Here is a 24149-nt window from a genome sequence, read left to right as displayed (position 1 = left end):
ATCCTGAATGCAGAACATTTCGTAGTACATTTTCCAACGTACACAACCTGGTGTCTCTTCTCGTCTTCTCAGGAATTTCGGAAAAGGACAAAAGCACCCCAACGCACGATAACTAATCCTCTGATTGGTCAAACTCCTGCAGTCTTCCTGGTTCTAACTTCACGAGGTCACATCCTTTCTCCACAATGCCCACGGGCCACGTGAAGGAGACACAGGGCCAATGAGGCGGCCATGTCTGATTCCCGACCCCACCACGCTCCCAGAGTCTCTGAGATGACGGAGGAGAGCCGGAGCCAGACCAGGCCCTCGGCCCCCGAGCGGAGGGGCTCAGACTGGGGCAGCATCGCCATGCTGGATAAGACCAAAGAGTTCTTCCAGACCTGCGACATGGAGGGCAAAGGATTCATCACACGCACTGACATGAGGGTGAGTCAGGCGAGAGGAGCTGGCAAGCTGGATGTGCTGGGTACAGCAGGGTCCTGGATGTGCCGGGTACAGCAGGGTCCTGGATGTGCCGGGTACAGCAGGGTCCTGGATGTGCCGGGTACAGCAGGGTCCTGGATATGCCGGGTACAGCAGGGTCCTGGATGTGCCGGGTACAGCAGGGTCCTGGTTGTGCCGGGTACAGCAGGGTCCTGGATGTGCCGGGTACAGCAGGGTCCTGGATGTGCCGGGTACAGCAGGGTCCTGGTTGTGCCGGTTTGGCCATCACCTGGCTTCAAAGGCAGAGAACGATAGTTTTTCAGTGATACCTCTCTGACTGTAGCGCCTCTGTAATCACACCTCCACACAAGCATAACCAGACAAGTCTTTAAACAACTGTATCTCTTGAGAAGGGCGTGTGTTTGTGACGTGTTGTCGTTGGTTGGGAATAAGAAAGTCGAGGACCAATAGCGTTTCTGAAACTGAGTGTGTTTCCACACAGACAGGAAGTGCTCCGTGTTCTCAGTCTTGGCCTCCTCTACTCTCCCGTCGTCGTGTTTTCACGTTTATATTAGTCTTTTATGAGGGACCCTCCACAAACACACTCTGAAGCAGCCACTCAATATTACCATTCTTTTGATCACTGTGTTTAGAAACATGCTCTCTGCTCAATGGATTATACACCCAGACCCACAGCATAAACACCCACACACACACACACACACACACACACACACACGTAAACAATCAATTAATTAACTTGGTATCCATGGTTACACAACCACACATAAAAAATAAACATTCACACAAGTACACTTCATAAATATAGAAATGCAAACCATTAATTCTACGGTGAATACTCGATCCATTCTACCGTTATGCATAGACTATAATATTGCATAATAGTGTGTTTTTGTCTTGAAGATATGTTTAGCCTTGGGCCTGTGTGAATTATTGCATGCGTTATCTGCAGATTATTGAGTGAACCTTGTAATTGTGAGCTTCTCTCTGTCTGTGTGTGTGTGTGTGTCATCCCTACAGAGGCTTCATAGAGAACTCCCTCTCTCAGCTGAGGAACTGGAAGATGTGTTTGATTCCTTGGATGTGGATCGTAACGGCTACCTCACGCTCGGAGAGTTCTCTACTGGGTTCAGTAGGTTCTGCTTCCTGTTTCCCCCGTAGCTCTGCTGTGATAGGTTGATGATGTCAAATGAAAAACTTTGCAGTTACTTCATACACCTCATAATATTTGACCCGGGTAAAACATGATTTTCTAGATTTTTTACCCATCCCTAAAGTACTTCTAATGCTTCACTTAAAATATCTGCTTGTTTGTAATCAAAAGGACAGTGTGTGACCCAGATATGAATGATGTATCAACTTGTTTATGAATACAGTATATTCACTCAAACAACGGTTCCAGTCTCACTGCTGTGGTACTTCCTGATGTGGGCGTGTCCTCAGGCCAGTTCCTGCACGGCCGGAGGATCTCATTGGCTGACGAGCAGAGCCCTGCCACTGCACCCAGGGTTCCGGAATCCCTGTACCAGAACCAATGGGAGGCGAAGCTGACCAGGGGAGAGGACGAGGAGGAGAAACACTTCTGCATGCTGCTGGACAGTCTGGGAGCCAGCAACGTGTTCGAGGAGTGAGCTCAGTTGACATGCTGTTTTGGTATTCTCATGCTGTACTGGGATACTGGAGGTCAGATGGCTGAGCAGTAAGGGAATCAGGCTGGTAATCAGAAGGTTACCAGTTCGATTCCCGGCCAAACCAAATGACGTTGTGTCCTTCGGCAAGGCACTTCACCCTACTTGCCTCGGGGGGAATGTCCCTGTACTTACTGTAAGTTGCTCTAGACAAGAGCGTCTGCTAAATGACTTAATGTTAATGGTATTCTCTTAGCTAGCATAAATGTGTGCGACCTCTAGGTGTGATTTCCTTCCGTATGTGAGGAAGTAAATCATACTTGATGCAACACATGCATTTTTTAATACCCTTTTACAGGCTGGAAGCTAGTTTGGAGAGTGTTGTTTTTGCCACCCAGATGACGGGTCTAGATATGTGAGGAGAGATTTAGGCCGAATCCCAATACCCCCCCTTACCCCTTCCCCCTTCCCCTTAGTTTTGCGCTTTCCCGTGAGAGCTAAACTTTCTCTCCTCCAGTCCAGGGGAGGTGCGTAGTCTCTGGGCCCGGCTGAGGAGAGACGAGCCTCATCTCCTGTCCAACTTCGAGGAGTTCCTGGCTAGGGTGACCTCCCAGATCAAGGAGGCCCACCAGGAGAGGAGGGAGATGGAGAGCGCCCTCCAGAGGTGGGGAGGACAAAATAAAAATGCGCTCCAGTATCCTAATCACACACCTGATTCAAATGAAAGCTCCAGCCTTCTGCAGAGCTACATGATGACCCATTAATTTGAATCAGGTGAGATGGAAGAGGGAAACATCTAAAACATGCCGAACAAGGCGGCACGAGGACCAGGGTTGAAAACCGCTCACCTACAGTTCTGCTCCGGAGAACAGAGCAAGACCTATATCAGTTGTTTTATCTGTGGGAAAGCTCCTGTTGACAGTGTTTGTGTGGCTGCCTTGTGTCGAGGCCGTGCCCCTACGCTCCAGGAGGGGTTACTGTAAGCCCCTATAGAATGCTCCTCTTATCCCGGGGTAATCCCAGGCACAATATAACGCTGAGAACCCTGACAGCCACCGTGCAAACTGCATGAAATCTACGCCTTGGGGTCATAGGTACCATCGGGACACAGGTTTTTGGGGTTCGGATGTTGTGAATGATGAGAAAGATCCCGATGTGTGTTAATGTATGTGTGTTCTGGGGGTTGGCTGTGTTTAGCATGTTACCATGGCGGCACCATGTGGTACCCCTAAGAGGACTTGAGTCTTCTACAGGTTTGCTAATTGGTTGTCTGAGCCTTAAAGGGTGTCTAAAGAATGCTGGAGGAATGTAAGAACCATGAATGAAAGGCCTGTTTGTTGGACACTCCCCGTTTACGTGTGGGCGGGTCTAACAATATGAGGATCTGAATGTGTGTGTGTCTGTGCCTGTGCATGTGTGTGTGTCTGTGCCTGTGCATGTGTGTGCATGTGTGTGTGTCTGTGCATGTGTGTGTGTCTGTGCATGTGTGTGTGTCTGTGCATGTGTGTGTGTGTATCTGTGCATGTGTGTGTGTCTGTGCATGTGTGTGTGTCTGTGTATGTGTGTGTGTCTGTGCGTGTGTGTGTGTCTGTGCATGTGTGTGTTTCTGTGCATGTGTGTGTGTCTGTGCGTGTGTGTGTGCGTGTGTGTGTGCATGTGTGTGTGTGTGTGTCTGTACGTGTGTGTGTGTGTGTGCATGTGTGTGTGTCTGTGCGTGTGTGTGTGTGTCTGTGCGTGTGTGTGTGTGTCTGTGCATGTGTGTTTGTGTGAATACAGATGGGGGGGGGGGAGAATGTAAACAACATGTTAACATAATACCAACACATGCCCCTCAGATCTCATTATCTGAATCGGTACAATGTCTCCCTTGTTGAATATCCAGAACAGCATCTGGTCAAGGGGGGTCTTTGTTTTTGTTTTTGTTCCGTAATAAAGCTCAGCTTGTGTACTTCCTGTCTGTGTTCAGGAAAGCTGCCACACACGACACCGAGATACGACGACTCTACGAAGAGATGGAGCTGCAAATCAAGAACGAGAAGGACCGGATTCTACTCAAGGTAATGTAGATACAGACTATCTATCCTACTGTCATCTTAGTACTAGAATATACACCACTATACATCTGCATAGATATTTTGAAGAGTCTTCTCAATACTAGACTACACAAACCACTCATGATAAATCATAGTCTGGCAAAATAATTTCCTTAGGCCCTGCTTGTTCCTTCCTCCCTCCACCGAGCTACGTTGTCTTCCTGTGTAACGTCCCTCACTTCCTGTCCCCCCCCCCCCCCTTCATCCAGGACTCTGAGCGTCTGCAGTCACGCAGTCAGACCCTGGAGCACCAACTGTCCAGCAAAGAGAAGGAACTGGAACATCTGTTCCACAAACAGAGGAGGGTGAGTGGGTGCTGGCTGCAGGACTCTCAGGTAGTCATCTTAACACGCATGGAACACGCATGGAACACGCAAGGAACACGCATGGAACACGCACGGGACACGTATGGAACACACATGGATGCCGAATAGGATTAAGGTTTAGGGTGTGGCTCTGACTGATGGAGAGAAGTGACAGGGAGAGAGAAACAGTCACAGTGTTCTATTATTATCCGAAACAATTCCCCCCCCCCCGAAGGTTTCCAGAATTGATCCAACTTTACTGATAAAGATGACCTTTGACCCGGCCGATACTGTCTCTCCCCTCCCCCGACACGGTCTCCCCAGTTGGAGCGTGAGTGTCGGGATCTGAGCAGCGAGCAGCAGGAGAGCCGAACACAGAACGTCAAGCTGAAGACGACCAACCAGGAGCTGTCCAGGGAGCTGGACAGCACCACCCAGGAGCTGGCCCTCGCTCAGGAGCAGCTGACCCTCCTGCAGGGCCAGGCGGCCAGGCTGCACCAGGAGAGGGAAATGTAGGAACACACACACACACAGGCTGCACCTGGAGAGGGAGATGTAGGAACACACACACACACACACACACACAGGCTGCACCTGGAGAGGGAGATGTAGGAACACACACACACACACACACACACACACACACACACACACATTGACAGACACACATACCCTACAGATTGTTCTACTGAACTTCCCAGCTCAGACAGCAAAGACAAACTTGCTCTGTGCTGCCCTCTGTCTCATCTGTCTCTTGATATTACAGTATATCTTCTGAACGCTTCAGTCACAGTCGCTGGTGTGTCCTCTGTCCCCTCAGGGAAATGTACAGAGTCACTGAAGGTCTTCAGAGAGAGAAACAGAGTCTCATGAAACAGCTAGACCTCTTGAGGTAAAAGACACTCAAGCAAACACAGAAAATGTACAATTAAACATCTTGTTTTATAACAATAGCCACATTTTACCCTCTTCTTTTTTAAAGAGAGATGAACAAACACCTAAAAGATGAACGAGACAGCTGCTACGGTATTGTGAGTACAGAACAACACGTTTCATCACCTGTTGGTGAAAAAGTAGCATTCTGATTCATTAATAATGAATGAAATTAATAACATCATGATATGTAATAAAACACTGATGTAAGTTCTCCAATCCTTTAGAAACCCAGGAACTCCCTCAGGAAAAAGCAGAAACAGAGATCTGGTCTGGGTAATCTGTTCTCGGAGCCCAGCCAGCCGGTGAAAAGGTGGGTCTTTTATCTCTGCGCTGCTCTGAATGGGAATCAGTCCTGTCAGATGTGGTTGCAATCAAGAATCCGTCCTGAGGAGAGGATGTGGAATGAAACAGTGGATGAAGGGGGAAACAGAGGATGCTGAACACAAATCAAATAAATAAACAAAGGAAGTCGCCCAAGGCACTATGAAGTGGATTTGATTTGGAACTGTTTAGTTTGGGGGTGTAATATTTATTTAACTAGTATGCATAATATCTACAGTCGCTGTGATACAATAGATAATAGACAGTATATGTTATTTACAAACCCATTTATCATTCATTGGATGGACAGTAAATTCTAAAACTCACTTAAACCTTTTTTTGAGTGCCTTGGATTTGAAAATCTCCACACCTAAATCAACAACAAAAAAGTCCTACCAATCGGCCCGTCCTTCTTTGATCAGATATCCTCTGTTTCTCCTCTTCTCCATCTCTAAGAGCCCTAATGTCGGACGATTCCTATCAGTCCCTGGAGGCGCTGCCCATAGAACACCTTCAAATCGTCTTCCTTCTCTCCTCCTGCTCTAGTGAGGACGACAACACCCCCACACACTATCAGCAGCATCCACCTGCTAACCAGCTGGGGACCGCTAACGGCTACGCTAGCCTACACCCCGCCCCAGGGCCTGCTGGGAAGACAGAGGTGAAAGGCCTCGGGGCCAGAGAGGTGTTCGCGGCGATGACTGGAGCCACGATGGGGAGCTTGGAGACGGGCGGAGAGAGGGAGGGGGAGGGGGAGATGGAGGGGGAGAGAGAGACGGAGAGGAAGGCGGACATGTTGGACGCCCCCCCAGATGGCTGGCCCCTCCGTCGGGTCATCTCCATCGAGGAGGATCACCTCCCCCATCTCCTGCACGGAGGGCCCCAGCCTCTCCTCCACCAGCTCAGCGAGGAAGACGAGGAGGATGAAGACGACGATGACGACGAAGAGGAGGATCCAGAGATGAGTGATGTCTTAGCCACGGACCCCCCTGTGTCTCAGACCCTCGCACGGGCCTCCAGACTGGCCCTCCCCTTGGCTGGGAGGAGGTCTCGTTTCCTGAGGGTCAGGAAAGCTCCCACCACGCCCCGCGGACAGCCAGTGGGCAAGGAGACCCAGCAAGTAAGTTCATCACTTTATAGTCATATATATAATATATACAGTATAAAGTCTTCTGTAGTTTACTTTTTTCTCCATCTCTTTCTCCATCTTTCTCTCCATCCCTCCATCTCTCTCTCTATCCCTCCATGTCTCTCTCTCCATCCCTCCATTTCTCTCTCCATCTCTCTCTTCCATCCCTCCATTTCTCTCTCCATCTCTCTCTCTCTCCATCCCTCCATTTCTCTCTCCATCTCTCTCTCTCCATCCCTCCATCTCTGTCTCTCCATCTCTCTCTCTCCATCCCTCCATCTGTCTCTCCATCTCTCTCCGTCCCTCCGGGTCAGAGGATGGTGGAGGGGATGGTGTCGGTGCCTGAGCGGCTGTTCAAGGTGGTGCTGGTGGGGAACTCCAGCGTGGGGAAGACCTCCCTGCTGCGCTCCTTCTGTGAAGGACGATTCCACCCTGCCACCTCTGCCACAGTCGGTGAGAATATAGCAGCCACCTGTGTGTGTGTGTGGGTGTGATTATTTAGGTTTGAGGGATCACATGGTAGTGTTGCAAAAGAGGTATGGATGTGGTATAGACCTTTATAATTGTCGCGTGTGTGTCATGATGGCATAAGAGGTCATGTTTGGTTTGGGGATATGAAAGCAAGTGTGCTGGGGATAGGAATGCGCTTAAACTATTCAATCATTCTTTCAAGATTACGTTGGTGTGTGTGTGCGGGTGTGTGTGTTCAGAAGATGGAGGGGGAGCTGAACATCACATGAAAGAGCTTGTGGAGTCACACTGCCCTTGTCTCTGTTCCCCGCCACACACAGCTTGTGTCACGTCAGATCAATCACCCTTTCACCCTAACCCTTTCATCTCAACCCCCAGAGTTGCCTTGCTTAAACGAGCCAATCAACTCTTCTACAAGACATTTAAACACCTCAACGAACATGAACTACTTTCCTATTGAACTTCTTCAACTTAATCATTGAACTGGCCTCGTCAAAATCTGTTAGAATGTTATATATCCGTAAGCTTAGACAAGCAGGTTTCTATGAATCTGTGTGCTCCGTTACAACATGGGTTGATTTCAGCTCAGCATTTGACTGCAGATAAAGGGATCACAGGTTAAAATCCCCCTCCTGTACCCGTCTCTGGATACAAGTGAGTCCTAAGTGAGAGCTTGACTGTGCGTGTTAGGTATTGACTACAGTGTGAAGACTCTGACCCTGGACGACACACAGGTGGCCATGCAGCTATGGGACACTGCGGGCCAGGAGAGGTAAGGAACACCCCTGTTGTTCTACTCCAGGAGAAACCGTCAACATGACATTTCTATCTTTTCTACTTTTAGATAAACTGGCGAATGAATTTTCAAAATGTTCTAATCTTAAACTTGCAAAAGGAGATTTCTAACTTTTCAACTCTTGGATAACCCAGCAAAATTACATTTCCGACTTTTCAAATCTCAGATAAACTAGCCAAGAAAAGAAAAATCTAACTTATTTTCTTCTTTTTTTATTTTTTTTTTTACTTCTGACTGAAAGCCACATAGCCAAATGATAGCGTCACAACCATAGATATATACAAACACTAGATGTTTCGTCCGCGTTACTGGACAACGGAGTTGAACGTCCGCACATGGCGGCCATCTTGCCACAGGCAACTCGCTCACCCATAACATTGTGTTGATGCTACATGTACTTTTTAAATGACCATAACTTGCTCAATTTTCAACCGATTTTTTAACAGTTTGGTTTGTTATAAACGTCAGAGATGTCGCTATTCCACTGTACACTTATGAATAATTCTGTAATAAAAAAAAAATGTAATAGAAGTATGCAGTGGAATAGCGACAGCTCTGACGTTTATAACAAACCAAACCGTTTAAAAATCGGTTGAAAATTGAGCAAGTTATGGTCATTTAAAAAGTACATGTAGCATCAACACAATGTTATGGGTGAGCGAGTTGCCTGTGGCAAGATGGCCGCCATGTGCGGACGTTCTAGACGCCGCTGTAAGACATCTAGTGTATATATATATCTATGGTCAAAATCAAGTCCTGTCCAGTTACCTGACTCCTTGTTGGTGATGTCACAGGTATCGCAGCATCACTAAGCAGTTCTTCCGGAAGGCGGATGGAGTGGTTGTCATGTATGATGTCACAGTGGAGGACAGCTTCAAGGCTGTAAGCCCCTGGCTGGCCAACGTTCAGGTAAACTTTACATTTAGTCATATAGCAGATGCTCTAATCCAGAGCGACTTACAGTAAGTACAGGGGTATCCCCCCGAGGCAAGTAGGGTGAAGTGCCTTGCCCAAGGACACAATGTCATTTTGGCACGGCCAAGAATCGAACTGGCAACCTTCATTAATAGCCCGATTCTCTAACCGCTTAGCCATCTGACCCCCCTCCTCCATCTGACCCCTAAACTCCTTACGACCTTTCACCCTTTTGATACCAGAAGTGAAGTGCTTAGCTGTAAGGATTCCTACCTTCCTTAGTTCAACCTTGACTTTGTTTTAAACGATGAAAGGCGACTCGTAGCTGTGGTTTTGACAGGCAGGGATGCATAAGTTCATACTGATAGCATCGTAAGGCTACAACTCAATCATTAATAAATCAAGAAGGAGGAATCCAATCATCTTTTTCCCAAACTACATTTCCCAGGAGGCTGCAGGAGAGGTTCCTATCCTGCTCCTAGGCAACAAGATGGACATGCTGAAGGAGAGGGAGGTGTCTTTCAAAGAAGCCGACACGCTAGCTCAGGTTAGTCGACACGCTAGCTCAGGTGAGTCGGATCACGTCACAGAAGAGGCGGGAGGCAAATACAAACTCTCTGAGAAAACCCGTGGACAAGGCAGGGAAGGAGGCAGGGACGGACTGACACTGTTCTCAGGATGATCAGTCCGCAGAGACAGAAGACAAAGAACTCAGATTTGTGGACTTAACAGATTTATTTAAATGGAAATAGGAAGGAAAGTTGGGAGGGAGGCTGATCTGTGTGTTGGTTTGTGTCAGGAACGAGTAGCGAGTTAAATGGATTGTTGTTAATATGAGGATGTGTGCCCTCTATCCCCTGTGTAGGAATCCAAGGTGCTATTCTTCGAGGTCAGTGCTTACACTGGCTACAACGTCGCCGAATCTCTGACACATCTGGCCAGGTAAGAGTTTACGAATACACTTGACAAAGGCTTTTTGTTATTGATAGGCTAGGTGATAGTTAAGGCTAAAGAATCTTAGCATTCTGTGCCAATAAAGAGGTGTTTTCAGTGCAGTGCTTCATGCGATAAAGAGGTGTTTCAGTGCAGTGTTTCTGTGGACAGGGTCCTGAAAGATCAGGAGGATAGGGTGAGAGACACGACGGTTCTCCTGAGTGCCCTGCCTGTTAAGAAGAAGGTCTGCTGTAACTGACCACACACACACACACACACACACACACACACACACACTGGAACTTTGGGAGACCCCCTGACAAACTTGTGTATACACGGTACACACACACACACACAACCCCACACATAGTATGGTGTTTCTTAGTTTAAATTTGTTTGCAAGAAAAGTTTTGTAAAGTTATAATCTACAACAATGATTTAGGATGGATAAGCAAGTTTGAATTAAATCTATGCTTCAATCTTGACTTTAATTGTGACTTGTCTAAAGCTTTGAGTTGTAACTGTCTGAAACTAGAATAGAATACTACTGCTTAATGTTTTTATAAAGTGCAAAAAATTAGACATCATAGATGCAGCTCTCAATGTCTATACAATGTATAACCTAGATTATCACACATGATGTATCATTAATATACAGTATAAATGTGTTTTAGAGAAATGGATGAGCTGACAGTTTATGAAATGTGATCAAGAAATTATTGTATATTAAAAAGAAATACAGATTTTGATTTGGTGAACATGAAATTCAATGTGTAGATAAGCGTGTAATCTTGATCTAATTAATCACCATTATCACAAACATTAGTCAGGTTTTTAGGAATTGATCATAATTCAATATCAATTATTTAATTAAATAACTGCTATTCTTTTGTCTTTTTATTCATTTATTCAGTTGTTCATCTCTTGCACACCATCCTGCTAAACCACTTTGTTATTCGCATTTCCAACTTACTGTGACTGTGCACATTCTTTGGGGCACTGTAGGTTGGAAACATAATTAATTGCCTAAAGTAGCAGATAAAATCATATTATGAAATTGGAAATCTATAAATATTGAAACCGTAAACATGCAAGTATCTTTCAAATACCTTCATAACTTAACAACAAAATACACAATACAACATAACACTTGAAAAAAACATTTACTTTCCTGTATGGGATACTACCCTTTTCATAGTTCTAATATTTTTTTATTAATGAAAGAATTCCACAGGGTTCTTCCACTGTGTAAAGTGGATCATTTCATTATTATTTGACGTTAACGTTGACTTCAAATGAAATTCCTCTGTTACCTGACTCAAAACACTGACAGCGGTTCAAATAATAGAATCAATTTGAAAAAGTCATTTTAGGATATTACATTCAGAGTTGTGCCAGGAAAAAAACTTAAAATCGGTGGCAAACGATGTAGCTATTGTTCAGGTCGCTGGGTCATTCAGATCCCAGAAAGGTCCAATCAGACACATCTCACGGCTCTTTCTAACCAATAGGAGGCCCCCGGTGCCCTCCCAGGGCGTGTCCAGAGGGATTGGAGGCTCGCTAGCGCATCTTGTAGTCGTGGGAAATGGCCGCCTCGCACAGCTGCCCTTTAAAGTCCAGCTCAAACGTGAACTCCAGATCACGCTGTAATAGGAGAGAAGAGTTAACGAAGAACTCAGAGAGACTGGGGAGACTAGAGAGAGAGAGACTAGAGTGAGAGAGAGAGAGAGAGAGAGAGAGAGACAGAGAGAGAGAGACAGAGAGAGACACAGAGAGAGACACAGAGAGAGACACAGAGACACAGAGAGAGAAAGAGACAAACCTGCACTTGTAACACTTGTACCACAGTCAATTGGTAACAGGTTAAAATATGTTTTTAGAGAGACCTACCTTCTAAACCAGTGGTTCCCAACCCGGTCCTCAGGGCACCCTGTCCTGCATGTTTTAGACATTTTCCTACTCCAACACACCTGATTCAAATGAATGGGTCGTTATCCAGCTCTGCAGAAACCTGCTTATGACCATTCATTTGAATCAGGTGTGTTGGAGTAGGAAAACGTCTAAAACATGCAGGACAGGGTGCCCTGAGGACCGGGGTTGAGGACCATTCTTCTAAACACACGGCAGTCCCCAGCAGGTGAGTACCTCCGTCTGTGAACTCGCTCTGGGGATGCTCACCACGTTCTTGTCGTTTGGCCTCACTGTGATGCTACCGAAGATCTCCTCTCCCTTCTTCACAGTCAAGTAGTCCTCCATGTAAAACACAGTCTGCTTCCAGTGAGTGGTGGGGCCATCAGGAGCTGGAGGGGGAAGGAGGGAGGGAGGGAGGGAGGGAGGGAGGGAGGGAGGGAGGGAGGGAGGGAGGGAGGGAGGGAGGGAGGGAGGGAGGGAGGGAGGGAGGGAGGGAGGGAGGGAGGGAGGGAGGGAGGGAGGGAGGGAGGGAGGGAGGGAGGGAGGGAGGGAGGGAGGGAGGGAGGGAGGGAGGGGAGACAAGAGAGGATGGGAACTCAAGAAAATGAGCCAGGAAAAGGGGAGTAAGAAGGATGGGAGACGTAAGGATGCAAGAGAAGTTGGTAAGAAGGATGAAGAGGAGGTGGGCGAGAATGTGGATGGTTAGGGTGAAAAACAGATCATGGAGAAAGAAGGAGAGGAAAATTGAAGAGACGGTGTTCAAAAGACAAACTAAAACCCTCCCTTACTGTTAGTTACATAAGCAGAGCGTGGAAGAAAACATGTACATAACGTTACATAACACAACACGTTTAGATGCAAAGGAGACAGGGCGTTAACAATCTTGACCAGTGTTCAAAACCACCACCAGGGGGCAGCCAAGAACTGTAATCAGTGGAATAGTCGGGAAATGCACATGTGCCAATACTAACATCTAAGTCACACATTTACACATCAAAGCACAATGTCAGAAACCGAATGAGTTCAACGAGTGAGCTTCAAACGACAGTTTGTTATCAAGTAATCATTCAGCCTGTGTGTTGTGTGCTGAGATGAGGCCTAACCTGTGGTGAAGCCGGTCTTCTTGTGACACTTGCTGAACTCGATGTTGAAGTACGTGACCATGGCATGGACGTAGTCGTTCCTCTGGATCTGCAGACAGAAGGCCGAGGTGAACGAGAGGTCCTCCCTCTTCACCGTGTAGATGTCCACTTCCTGGGTCAAAGGTCACGAGAGAGGAGACGTTACAGACACAGGAAGGGATGACCTTTCACCTTCACATCGGCAGAAAGGGAGGAAAGAAAATGCCGGTCTCCGAGACACGTTTGTTTGGGTGAGACCGTTTTTTTTTGTTGATAACTGAGGATGCGGCCGTTAAATATAACAGATTTGCTGTTTTCAAAAAGTAAAACCTAACACCCTTGGTCTGTCTAGATAAAAGGTGCAGTGCTCTGAATCCGCTTCTAAAACTTCCTTTGTGTTGGATTGTATGGCAATGATGAATCACAGCATCCAGTCATGCTTTGCAACCATGGCTTTGTTTCGTTTAAAACATGGACCGAAGATGGCAAATTGTTCTGGTTCAAAAACCTTAGGGCTCCTTCTATCTTTTCTTTTTTCCTCTCCTCTCTTCCACCCCTTCCCTCCTCCTATGCTTTCCCCCTCCTCTCCCTCCCAGTCAGTTCCTCATCCTCCTGTTCTCTTTCCTGTCAGGGTTCAGTGGTTCGTGTGAATATCTCTTCTCTGGGCTGTGTCCCAGGCTTGGATGTATAATGTCACACTGAAGCAGATTATTCCTCCTCCAATTCTCATCTCCTGTTAAATAACGTTGATGTGTTTGCTTGTTTGTTCACAACAATAGTCAACCATTACTAAATCACATCACGCCTAAACCCCTTAACCGTCATTTGTATGAAGGAAAACAAAGATCGAACGTTAATCCTTCCACCAGTTGATTCCTCTTGTCATCCAGGCCAGATGAGCAGGACCTCTCACAGGCTGGGACGTTCTAGTTCTCCCTCCACGACGTTCCCTCACATGGACCAATCCATGCTAGCGAGGACAGCAGCGTCAAATCCTAATCTGTCCCACCGTGGCCTGGTCCTATACACACACCATCCATCATGTGATGGAGCAGGTTAGGGCTAGCATGCTGAGACCTCCCTGGTCTAATAATGTGATGGAGCAGGTTAGGGCTAGCATGTTGAGACCTCCCTGGTCTAGACGGAGTACAGGATAGGGAGGACTGATCTATTTTGGGCTCATCACAATCCACTGCGGATATCGCATAAGTGACATTTCAATTTCAGAAATGTACTTTTTTTTTTTTTTTTGCACCCCACACATTTTGCTGTGTTTCACACTACCAGATGACTCTGGGCTGTGATTGGCCCTCATGTTACTAACGGTAACCCTCTCTCAATGGAGAAGTGAGTGAATATTGTACATTGTGTTCCTAAAGTGGTGCTTCACACACACACACACAAGTAGACATACTCTCTCCTTGTGTCTCTCTCTACCTCTCTCTCCCATTCTAACTCTCTCTCTCCCTCGCTACCTCTCTCTCCCTCCTCTCTCTCTCTGTAGGCTACAGTGCTGAGGACTGGATGAGCGGGTAGTGGAAGACGCCTACACGTCATGTGACCTGCTACCACAGTTCTTAGTCAACCCACTATGATTCAGCCTGCAGGCCTGCACAGCCAGCCTCCGCAAACTCACACGCATGAACATGCGCTCACACACGCACCAGAGACCTATAAGTATGTTCCCTGTTGGTTTCCATGTCATTCTGAATGTTTTGGGCTCGCCACATACACGAGCGCGTACGCTTGTACACACACACACACACACACTGACCTTTACAAGGCAGGAGTTTGTCACCACCTGCTTGGGGTCCACCATGTCCACCAGGGGCTCTCTGATGGCCACATTACGGATGCAGGTCATGTCAAAGCCATACACGTTCTCCCACCCTGCAGAGGCACACACACACCTGTAAACACAGCCGCAAACACACAAGAACGCACAGACACACACTCCCGCAAACACACAGACAAACTAATACAGCTAGTGAGTGTCTGAGGGTCTGTGTGAAAACGCCTTACATTGGAAGTGTGACTCGTCATTTTTTGAAACTTTGTTTGAGGAGTTAATTGCGATTCACAGAAGTATAAATAAAGAGCTGCTGAAAAACACACAAGGTCTCTTGGCAGAAGCGCATGAGGAGAACCCCTTCAGTGTCGCTCGGTGTGTCTAGATTCTCTCTCGATGTGTCTAGATTCTCTCTCGGTGAAAGACAGCGGGGGCCTGAAATAGACCGGCTCCTCCTCCAGCATGTCCCTCCTCCGTTTGGGTTGCAAACACAGTGGGTAAACCCTACCTTCCTTCTCAATACCCTCCTCTGTGGCAGGGCCAAACCTAGAGGCAGTGTGTGTGTGTGTGTGTGTGTGGGTGTGTGTGTGTGTGTGTGTGTGTGTGTGTGTGTGTGTGTGTGTGTGTGAGAGTGAGCAACTAGAGGAGGTGGAATCCAGTGGCAGCTAAAAACAAAACTGTGTGACATGCTGGTGTGTGTGTGTGTGTGTGTGCGTGTGGGTGGGTAAGTGGTTGGGGTTGTGTGTGGGGGATGGGTGGCTGGGTGAAAAAAAGTAAGAAAGAAAGTTCCACTTACAGTGGATTTTGAAGTCCTTGTACTGTCTGTCTTCGATGGCCACTACATACAGAGCAGCTCTGTCAGGAAACATCAGGCCTCCGGGCTTCTGGACAGGCGAAACAAGTCCAATATATACACCCGCACACACACACACACATATATATTTCAGGTATTGTCTGTACACCTTGCTAAGTAACATTAGATCATTCAGTACCAACCCTTTGTCCTTGAAATAGCCACAGGTAGAAACCAGATATCAATCTGTCCCTGAAAGATATATATGGGGACTTTTACCAGCATGTGAGACACACACACACACACACCTACCAGCCACTTGTCTCTGGCGAAGATGACGGTGTTGAGCATGGACTCGTAGAAGAGACAGTAGCCCATCCACTCTGAGATGATGATGTCCACTTTGTCCACAGGAAGTTCTACTTCCTCCACCTTCCCTTTAAAGATCGTAATGACTAGCACACGGGGCACAGGGAGTCATGTGAGCAGGAGGAAAACATACAACAGTTCTGGCATTTAACGGTTTTCCAATTTCCACACTCGGTATCTCATACAGAACGCTGGTGGAAAAAAAAACCTTCTACTTGATGCCAAATGCCAAAGCTAAACGGTTAAGTAATGCCTACGCTGCGGATACTTAATGCCAACTGAATTCACAGATTCACACAATCACGTTGGTTACGCAGTCACATGCAGAACTCCTTCACGGGAAAGATGAAGGTGGCACTTGGCTCTGTCAATCAGTGAGGAGGAGGCTGGACTGATTGATGGCTGTGTCTGGGGGTGTTAGAATGAGCTGTGACATCTGTGACTGAGGCCAGGGAGGGAGGGAGTGAGTGACAAAGACGACTAAGGATGAAGTCAAATGATTTCTTCTGCTCAGTCCAATGCAGCCGTCTTCTTCTACGTCTTGTTTGGACGTAGGAGAGAAGGCAGCCATGAGTGTTTACAGTGTGGATTCTATATAAATTAAACTGTTAGAATATGTTTGGGACCTCGGAGAAATAGCGGTTCAGATGAACGTCAACAGTGAGGCTTGTTAAAGTTAAAGTGAGTGTGTCTGCTAGCAGGGTGCTGGGTCGTAGAATAAACACAAGGCCACTAAATGATAATATTATGGGCTTTTGGGTTCACTAGGTACCATTTCCAAACCAATCACTGTTTCCGGACTATAAGTCTGAACCGATTCACTGTGTAGCATAATATCCCGATACGTGTTTGTGGGTTGTGAACACGTCATTGCATGTCGTTTCTCTCACCGTTGTGGAGCTGATTGGATTTGATGATTTTCTCTGAATATTCGGATATGCTTGAACACTCAATCTGTTGGCAGAAGACGGACAGTATACACATAGGTTTGATTCAGGCTAAACTCAACATTATTTGACCTACACACAAAGGACACATGCTACACAATCGCCATATTAGATTACCATGGGCCTATTTCCTTTCCGATCTATAACTGCTCAACCGTAATCTTCAGAGATGGCAAAAGTACACGGATCCTTCACTCAAGTAGAAGTACAGATACTCATGTAAAGACTAAGATATACTTAAGCAGAAAGTAGTCATTACTCCTACTTGTGGGAACCTCGCATCATATTAACACATTCATACAAAAATACACTACAGACACGCAGAGCATTCACCAGGAATCCTTTTTGACGTTGACAATCTCCCTCATCTATAGTCATGGGTGATCACTGATCAGGAATGTCAGTTGTGATCACAGGGAAGAGGCTAGCTAGCAGGAGTGCAGCGTAGCCTGCAGGAGCAGCTTCTAGCAGCATTTGATGACTTAGCTCCTTTCTGCAGGCTGGTTAACGAGGGGCTTGTTTAGTCCAGACGACGAGCCAGACTCTCACCCCGTACACGTGCCGGGCTCCCGCGTTGGCTGCGAACATGGAGAGGATGCCCGTCCCGCTGCCCACGTCCAGCACGATCTTGTCCTTGAACACGTGCTTGTTGTGGTACATGGCGTTCCTGTAGGTCAGGGTCCTCACCTCGTCCTTCAGCATCTCCTACGGAAGCGTCACACGGCGGGATTAAAAAAATAAATAATTTGAGACTGTGAATGCCCGTCAATGATGTTCATCTAAATAGGCTATAATGTTCAAATAAGAGATTTATTATGGTCATGTTTTACCATTATACATTTATTTTGTTCCTTGATCCGATGGATAGAATTGCAGCTATGAGGCTTTGGAAGGATGTAAATAAGAGGAGATCAACAATAATGCAAACCCATGTGATTTACTCTTAAGATGTAGGCTACTGTGTATGTGGGTTTAAAGCAGCATGTCTTCCTAAAGAGATGCAGGTGACTAGCTGAATACTGACCATGAACAGAGACTGGACTGGTATTTAGTCCAGCAGCCTTCTCCATACAGGCATGGACTCTAAACAGAGGCAGGTCTGTCTCACCTTGCCTTGAGGGACTCTCTGATTCCCATCTCTCCAAGCCCATTTAAACCCAGTCACACTTGTGTCTTCCCTCCCTTGTAACGAGGACACTTCTTTGGTTAGCTCGCTGACAAAAGCCTGACCCACATACTAAATAAGGACATAGGCATAAACTTATCTAACCAGGTCTGTCCCCCCCCCTCCCCTTCTTTTCATCCCAACCACAAGCTCACAACTCGGGTGCAGTTCAGATTATTTATTTTTTGCATAGTGATTGGCGTATTGTATCTGTACTAGGCTAGTCCTGAATGGACAAAAAGCAGTATTCTATTCAGAATGAAATCCCAGAAGAAACACAAATCGGCAGACATGAAAGTAGCTCACGACTGCAGGGCTTTTGGCCAGACTGACCTCATGGATCCCAAAGTGGGCATAGGAGTCAAAGTAATAGTCTCGTGATGTCATTTCCTCTGGGTTTAGCTGCTTGGCCGCCTTTCCCCGGCCAGGGCAGGTGGGTAGTGCAGCCACGTGGGGTGTGTGGGGCGGGCAGGACACAGGGTGGGTGGTAGGCACCGGTTTGGGCATCGGAGCAGGCTGGATTGACAGGGAGACGACAGGGGTAGGAACGGGGTGCTGTCGCTGAAATCCAGGAGGGGGAGGATAGAGAGAACAGAGAAAGGGTCTGATTGATAGGTGAATCAGCAGGATAGGTTTTAGAGGGAGCGATCTTACAGAGACAGAATGAGACAGAGTGAGACAGGGAAAGAAAGAGAGAGAGAGAGGGGTAGCGGGAGAGAGGGAGAAGGATCTTCATACAGTCAAAATTGCAACAAAAAAAGTGGCAGTTACACAATGTTTTCTATTTCAGGCAGGGTGTCTTGTGGTAACTAAACTCCAGATGTATATGACATTACGTTGCACAAAACACAAAACGTGCATTTCAATCGCATGCCTGCGTGACGGTCATGACATTGCTTGAATCGTTCGGCTCAGCGTTCAGTGCGTTCCAGAACCAAGGACAGCGTAACTATACTGCGGGAGACTGAGCTGTCCCACAAGATACAAAGGTATAATATAGTCTAGTCTCGTATAAATATTCCATCAATTAAAATTATACACAATTGTTTAGATTGATGAAGGAAACCCCGCTTCGGTCGGTTTGGAAAATTGAAATTATTTTCATGTTTTTGGAGACTCACAGGTTAAGCTACTCCTGCATGATACCGATCCACCAGTTTATCAAAATCAATTAGATTAAAACACAAAACTAAAAAAAGATTGAATAACCATCAATCTGAGTTTCAGATGGTGAACACAACGATCGACCTTTATCAACAATGTCGCTCTTACATCATTTACAGAGTAGCCTACCTCCGAGTTGTCTGTATCCGCCATTTTTCTCCGAAAGAGCAAGCAGCGCGAATGCCTTAGTCCCATACGAGCCAACAAGATTCCTACAACTTTTAATAGGAAAATTCTGGTACAAAAATACACTTAATAACCACTCCTACGATGAGCTAGAACCAGTTTCAGTTCTTTCAGTTGTCAATGGCATTTAACATTACAATAGCGGAACACTTTTAATATCAAAGATATTCATTGGTTTTGCATTTTAACTTATTGTTCACCCTAAAATTGTTACATTTATATTGTGTTACGTTTGTGTTAATTTCAAAAGTCCAGTAATCCATTGTGAAAAAGTTATGCAGGTGGTTTCTTATCGACACTTGAGCATCACTTGCAAGAAGTCCAATGTGCTGAGTTGTCCCCAGTTTTTTGCGCACTGCTACATAAGCAGAGAATCAGCTGAAACATAAAAATATCCTTTGTCCATGGTAAATAATTTCACCCTCGCTGCAACAGTTGGTGCAAGCATCCTTCTGTTTTTCCTACTGTTGCTCATTGGTTACTGGTTCTCGGAATTCTAACATTCTTCTGCTGGTTGCAATAACCTCGACTCCGGGTCGCCTGAATTTTTTGGGGACGCCTAAAAAGTTCAACTTGGCTCCCACTTCTCTCACTTGAAGGTTTTCGCCTTCACTGGAATTGAACAAGCACAGAATTTCAACCGAGACGAGTCGTGATGAAAACGTTATAAATCTAGACTTCCCACGCGCCAGATGCCTTCTTTCACCTTCCCACCAGATTTTCCCATAGAAGACGGAATATGCTCTCGAGCAATGGCCAACCAATAAGATTCTCTGCTTGACGCTTTCGCAGGATTCCCCAAAGAGGCGAATCCTTGAAGCCTACGCCGGTGTCTGTCCTTGTATCAAAGCTCCATTCGTGCTTATAGTAGAATGACAAGATCTTATTGTCGAACTGAACGCCGGCTGGAAGGGACGCCTACTAATCGTTTCGGGTAGAATTATATGTAGCTGAGCGTAATTCCTCTAAGAAAAGTAAAAAAAAAAAAAAAAAAAAAGATGAAAATGTTGATAGATTATAATGCCACTGCCTATTTAAACCACAACCATAATGCACAACCAAACAACATTTTATAGTTCACAATTTGTCCCATTTATCTCCACCATGCACATTGCTGTAGACCCACATTCATCCAAAGATTCCCAAATTCAAGAATAGATACAATAATTTTCTAAATCTGAGCAAGCTTTCTCTCTCTCCCCTACTGAATAAATGAATTCTATCAGACATTCCTTTACTTTGATTGAAACATGCATTTTATTTTCCCCAAAATGATCTCTTCAAATGAATTCAACACGGTCTTAAAATATGCATGAGCACTATCAGGTATATCAGGTATGCAAAATCAAACACACACACTTGAAGTGCCTGTAAGAACCAACAAAGGGAGGGCATTGGTAACCTATCATTTATTGTCAAACAAATCTTTTAAATTACATCAGACAGAATTGTTTTTTTTTAAACATAGATATATAGTTTTTAATAGTATCCCATAATATAAAAGAGGAATGATTTCTCCTTGTCCACGCTTGCATCTCTCTGATCTTCTGGTTGGGCCAAAATCACATTTTTGCTGTGAAAACATCTAAAACAATATGATATCATACCGTTACATCATAGCATTGCTAAAGCAGAGGATTCTGTCATGCTATGAAGCTATAAAGACATAAAATGTATTTGGCTAAAACTAACTGTGTGTGATAACAGGAGAGATGATCAGAGGGGCAGCATTTTTGTCATTTCTATTCAGATGAGGGGAGAAGTATGGATAGATTCTTTCAGTGAATCTACAGTTCATGAAGGAGTAGATGTGACATGCAGCCATGACGTCATAAAAGGTCACCTGACCCTCTTCATAATCAACAAACACCCCCACCCTCTCTGGCTTCTTAACAGGAAGTGAGACACGGAGGTCTGTGAAAGCACAAAAGCTGTTTTCCTGTAGACATATAGTCCAACATCCAAAATCAGGGTCCAATTTAACTGACTCCTTCCTTTGGATGGATTCCTTTGCCACTCCTATGATCCAGTCTGTTTTCTTCTTAACTTGGACCTCATAGTAAGATAACCCTGATGTAAAGCTCTGGTTTGATAATACAGAAAGACAATGATCAAACCGTTTAGGGTTGTCAGGATAAACTTGTTTTGTTCTTGCCGTTCTGGCTTGCTTACAATTCTCAGATAAGACAATGGAAGCATGGGCCGTTTCAGGGTCAAAAGTCAAGTCCACTGAGCACTTCTGCATAGCTTTCAACTCGGCTTCACACAACCTTTTAGTTTCTGTATCTATCTCTTGACTCAGTCTCTCTTTTAGTTCAAGTAAAGCTCTTCTAAGGGTCCCCAAACACAAATCACTGTGGACGCTGATGTCAGACCAGTCTTTGGTATGTGGAAGGCTGCTCAGGGATGGGAAGCTCTTGAGCAGGTGGAGGTGGTCCTCAGTGTGCGACAGCTTTTCCAGATCAGTACTTCTCTCATTCAGCTCAGCGATTTCCTGTTGCAGATTCTGGATGAGCCTTTCAGCTCGCATCTCGTGTGCTTTCTGCTTTTTCTCAATCAGCGCTGTGAGATCAGCCTGGTTTTTCTCAATGGATCGCCCCAGACTCGTGAAGAGGTAAGCGCTGTCAGATACCACTTTCTCAGTTTGTTTCTTACTGAGATCCACTGAGTGTTTTATCTTTTTAACCTTTTGTGATCGCTCATCCACCATCTGCTGCACTCGGGCCATCATCCTTCCAAGTTTGGCCATTTTCTCTCCATACTCCTCTTCGACAGGGACAGTTTGGTGGGTCATGTGATCAGTGTTCAAACACAGTACACAAATACAAGTCTGATCACTTTTACAGAACATCTCCAACACTTTGTCATGCTTCGTACACATCCGCTCTTCCAGGTTCTCCACAGGGTTGATCAGTTTGTGTTTCTTCAAAGCTGCAACTCTCTGATGAGGCTCCAGGTGAGTCTCACAGTAGGAGGTCTGACACACCAGGCAGGACTTTAGCGCCTTCAGCTTCGTCCCAGTGCAGACATCACAAGGAACTTCACCCGGCTTGACCGGACGTTGTTCAGAAACTGTGTCTTTCACGTGAAATGACCTCTTGAACTGGGCAGCCATTTCAGAAATAAAGGTATTGGTGAAGAGATCCGGTCTCCTATCAAAAGATTTTTTACACACGGGACACTGGTGCAGGTCTTTGACATCCCAGCACTTGGTAATGCAGGTCATGCAGAAGTTGTGTCCACATGGGATTGTCACAGGTTGACTGAACACATCTAGACAGACCGAGCAGAGGAACTGGTCCTCAGTCAGAAGACTGCTGACTGTGGCCATGTCTGCAAACAAATCAAAAGTGAAACTTATATTTTTTTTACTTGTACTTTCAGCAAATGAAACATTGCCTAATTGTCTTCCCTCATACTAAGTTTGTGAAACGATAGTATATTCCTGCCCAAACATACAGAAATAATGACCATTAGAAACCAATTAAAAACATTCTATGGACAATGAAACGGGGTTAACTTTACGATCAAAGGAAACGTATGGTGCACACATACCTGAAGTTACAACTAAAATAGTTGTGTAATCTTTGGTATCGAATTGATTAATATGAAGGAATCTGAAGTGGTTAAGAGAATTTAGTAGAGCAGCTGGAAGTGGAGTCCTGTCTACAGCCGTCTTCTTTTACTTTTGTTGTAATGGACCACAATGGCGCGTCTTTGTTTTTCAGTTTCACTTCCGTACAGTGACGTTGGAGTAGGAATCTTCTCCCCAATAAACTGCGTCCTGTCACATACACCGTTAACCCTTGTAAACTGAAGTAGCTTGTATTGTTTACGTCTGAAAACTTTACGATTGAAGTTAACGTATAATGACATGGGAAGTTAGGTAGAGCAGTCAGTGGCTTCACTGACAATTAGTAAAGTGAGTGCACCTGTGTAAGGCGGGTGTCGGGAGGAGTACAAAAGAGGGAAGTGTGCGGTGCCTCGAGTTTGGTCTGGGAGCTGGTGTTTGGTGGACACCGCGGGCGGAAAGCCTGCCAAGTGAAAACGACTATAAGCGTTTTGCGATTGGGGGGTGGTTGCGTTCGCAGACCGTTTAGGGCTGCCGGCGCAAAGACAGGTAGGGGTGACAGGGCGAGGTTCCGGTGCGGGTTAAGGCAACGTTAGATAGCGCAGACCCCAGGGCCAGGAGAGCGTCTCAAACCCCGGGAGAGTTAAGTACCCTGGTGTTATTAATCGTCACAAACATGTCTTTTGTGTACTTCTCACCGGTAGCTTTTGGTGTAGTGGGATGTGAGTGCAGTGCACCGTGGGGGGTTTTATGTAAGGAGGGTTGCCAGGTCTGTGTGATAAAACCAGCCCAAAAGCCAATAAAACCAACCCAAAAACCAGCCCAATATCAGAACTCAAAATATGCCCCTGCCAAACCATAGCTGCTTTTAAAGTCCAACAGCATTGCTATCATTGATAACTGTATTTTAATATCTACAATGTAACATCAAATGTTTAGTATGCCAGCAGTTTTCAGAAGGTTTTCTCAGACTGGGAGCATTAGCCACGTGTGCACACGTAGTGCGTGTGTGTGGGCGCGTCCCATGTCGATGTGTGTGTGCTGATCTGGAGTCAGTTTGGTAGGATTTGGGTAAATACATTATTTAATTTTAAATATGGATTTTTATTTAGATATTCATGTAGCATTAAAACCACGCTAAACATAATAACTCAAGTCTTTA

At 45.8% G+C, this 24149-nt stretch overlaps 3 protein-coding genes across 4 annotated transcripts; 1 reads left to right on the top strand and 2 right to left on the bottom strand.

Annotated features, from left to right (window-relative positions):
- Window positions 1-231: 231 nt before the first annotated feature.
- cracr2ab (calcium release activated channel regulator 2Ab) lies at window positions 232-10797 on the top strand. The gene is made up of 17 exons (XM_084702005.1): window positions 232-426; window positions 1465-1576; window positions 1888-2071; window positions 2590-2736; window positions 4039-4129; window positions 4375-4470; window positions 4795-4982; window positions 5291-5362; window positions 5453-5501; window positions 5631-5716; window positions 6184-6847; window positions 7171-7309; window positions 8018-8099; window positions 8918-9032; window positions 9487-9585; window positions 9904-9980; window positions 10143-10797. The coding sequence occupies exons 1-17, from the start codon at window positions 232-234 to the stop codon at window positions 10228-10230; spliced, it is 2484 nt and encodes an 827-aa protein (XP_084558131.1). The 3' UTR covers window positions 10231-10797.
- A 25-nt stretch (window positions 10798-10822) lies between these two features.
- prmt8b (protein arginine methyltransferase 8b) lies at window positions 10823-20344 on the bottom strand. 2 transcript variants are annotated; one of them, XM_084701547.1, is made up of 10 exons: window positions 19360-20344; window positions 18400-18627; window positions 17451-17606; window positions 16845-16908; window positions 15898-16040; window positions 15589-15676; window positions 14778-14893; window positions 12986-13136; window positions 12150-12271; window positions 10823-11615 (listed from the first exon to the last, which is right to left on the bottom strand). In XM_084701547.1, exons 1-10 carry the CDS (start codon window positions 19423-19425, stop codon window positions 11532-11534), a joined length of 1218 nt encoding a protein of 405 aa, XP_084557673.1. In that variant the 5' UTR covers window positions 19426-20344; the 3' UTR covers window positions 10823-11531. The 2 variants fall into 2 exon arrangements, with proteins under 2 accessions (XP_084557673.1, XP_084557674.1); XM_084701548.1 differs by having other exon boundaries at window positions 18400-18670; window positions 19360-19400.
- A 462-nt stretch (window positions 20345-20806) lies between these two features.
- On the bottom strand, window positions 20807-23143 carry LOC146276298 (E3 ubiquitin-protein ligase TRIM39-like). The gene is made up of 2 exons (XM_084701545.1): window positions 22972-23143; window positions 20807-22749 (listed from the first exon to the last, which is right to left on the bottom strand). The coding sequence occupies exon 2, from the start codon at window positions 22745-22747 to the stop codon at window positions 21104-21106; it is 1644 nt and encodes a 547-aa protein (XP_084557671.1). The 5' UTR covers window positions 22748-22749; window positions 22972-23143; the 3' UTR covers window positions 20807-21103.
- Window positions 23144-24149: the final 1006 nt, after the last annotated feature.

The sequence above is a fragment of the Hypomesus nipponensis genome, chromosome 7 (assembly GCF_054491055.1).
Source record: "Hypomesus nipponensis isolate SF chromosome 7, ASM5449105v1, whole genome shotgun sequence".
Lineage (NCBI taxonomy): Eukaryota > Metazoa > Chordata > Actinopteri > Osmeriformes > Osmeridae > Hypomesus > Hypomesus nipponensis.
Note: the sequence above shows the minus strand (reverse complement) of the source record. Positions and strands in the feature narration are given on the sequence as shown.

Coding starts and splice junctions, on each gene's coding strand:
- cracr2ab (XM_084702005.1), top strand. CDS start 232: ATGTCTGATTCCCGACCCCACCACGCTCCCAGAGTCTCTGAGATGACG. Junction 5,717..6,183: donor CCCAGCCAGCCGGTGAAAAG/GTGGGTCTTTTA, acceptor TCCATCTCTAAG/AGCCCTAATGTCGGACGATT. Junction 6,848..7,170: donor TGGGCAAGGAGACCCAGCAA/GTAAGTTCATCA, acceptor CCTCCGGGTCAG/AGGATGGTGGAGGGGATGGT.
- prmt8b (XM_084701547.1), bottom strand. CDS start 19,425: ATGGGACTAAGGCATTCGCGCTGCTTGCTCTTTCGGAGAAAAATGGCG. Junction 16,041..16,844: donor ATCCAATCAGCTCCACAACG/GTGAGAGAAACG, acceptor CCCGTGTGCTAG/TCATTACGATCTTTAAAGGG. Junction 11,616..12,149: donor GGCCAAACGACAAGAACGTG/GTGAGCATCCCC, acceptor CTCCTATTACAG/CGTGATCTGGAGTTCACGTT.
- LOC146276298 (XM_084701545.1), bottom strand. CDS start 22,747: ATGGCCACAGTCAGCAGTCTTCTGACTGAGGACCAGTTCCTCTGCTCG.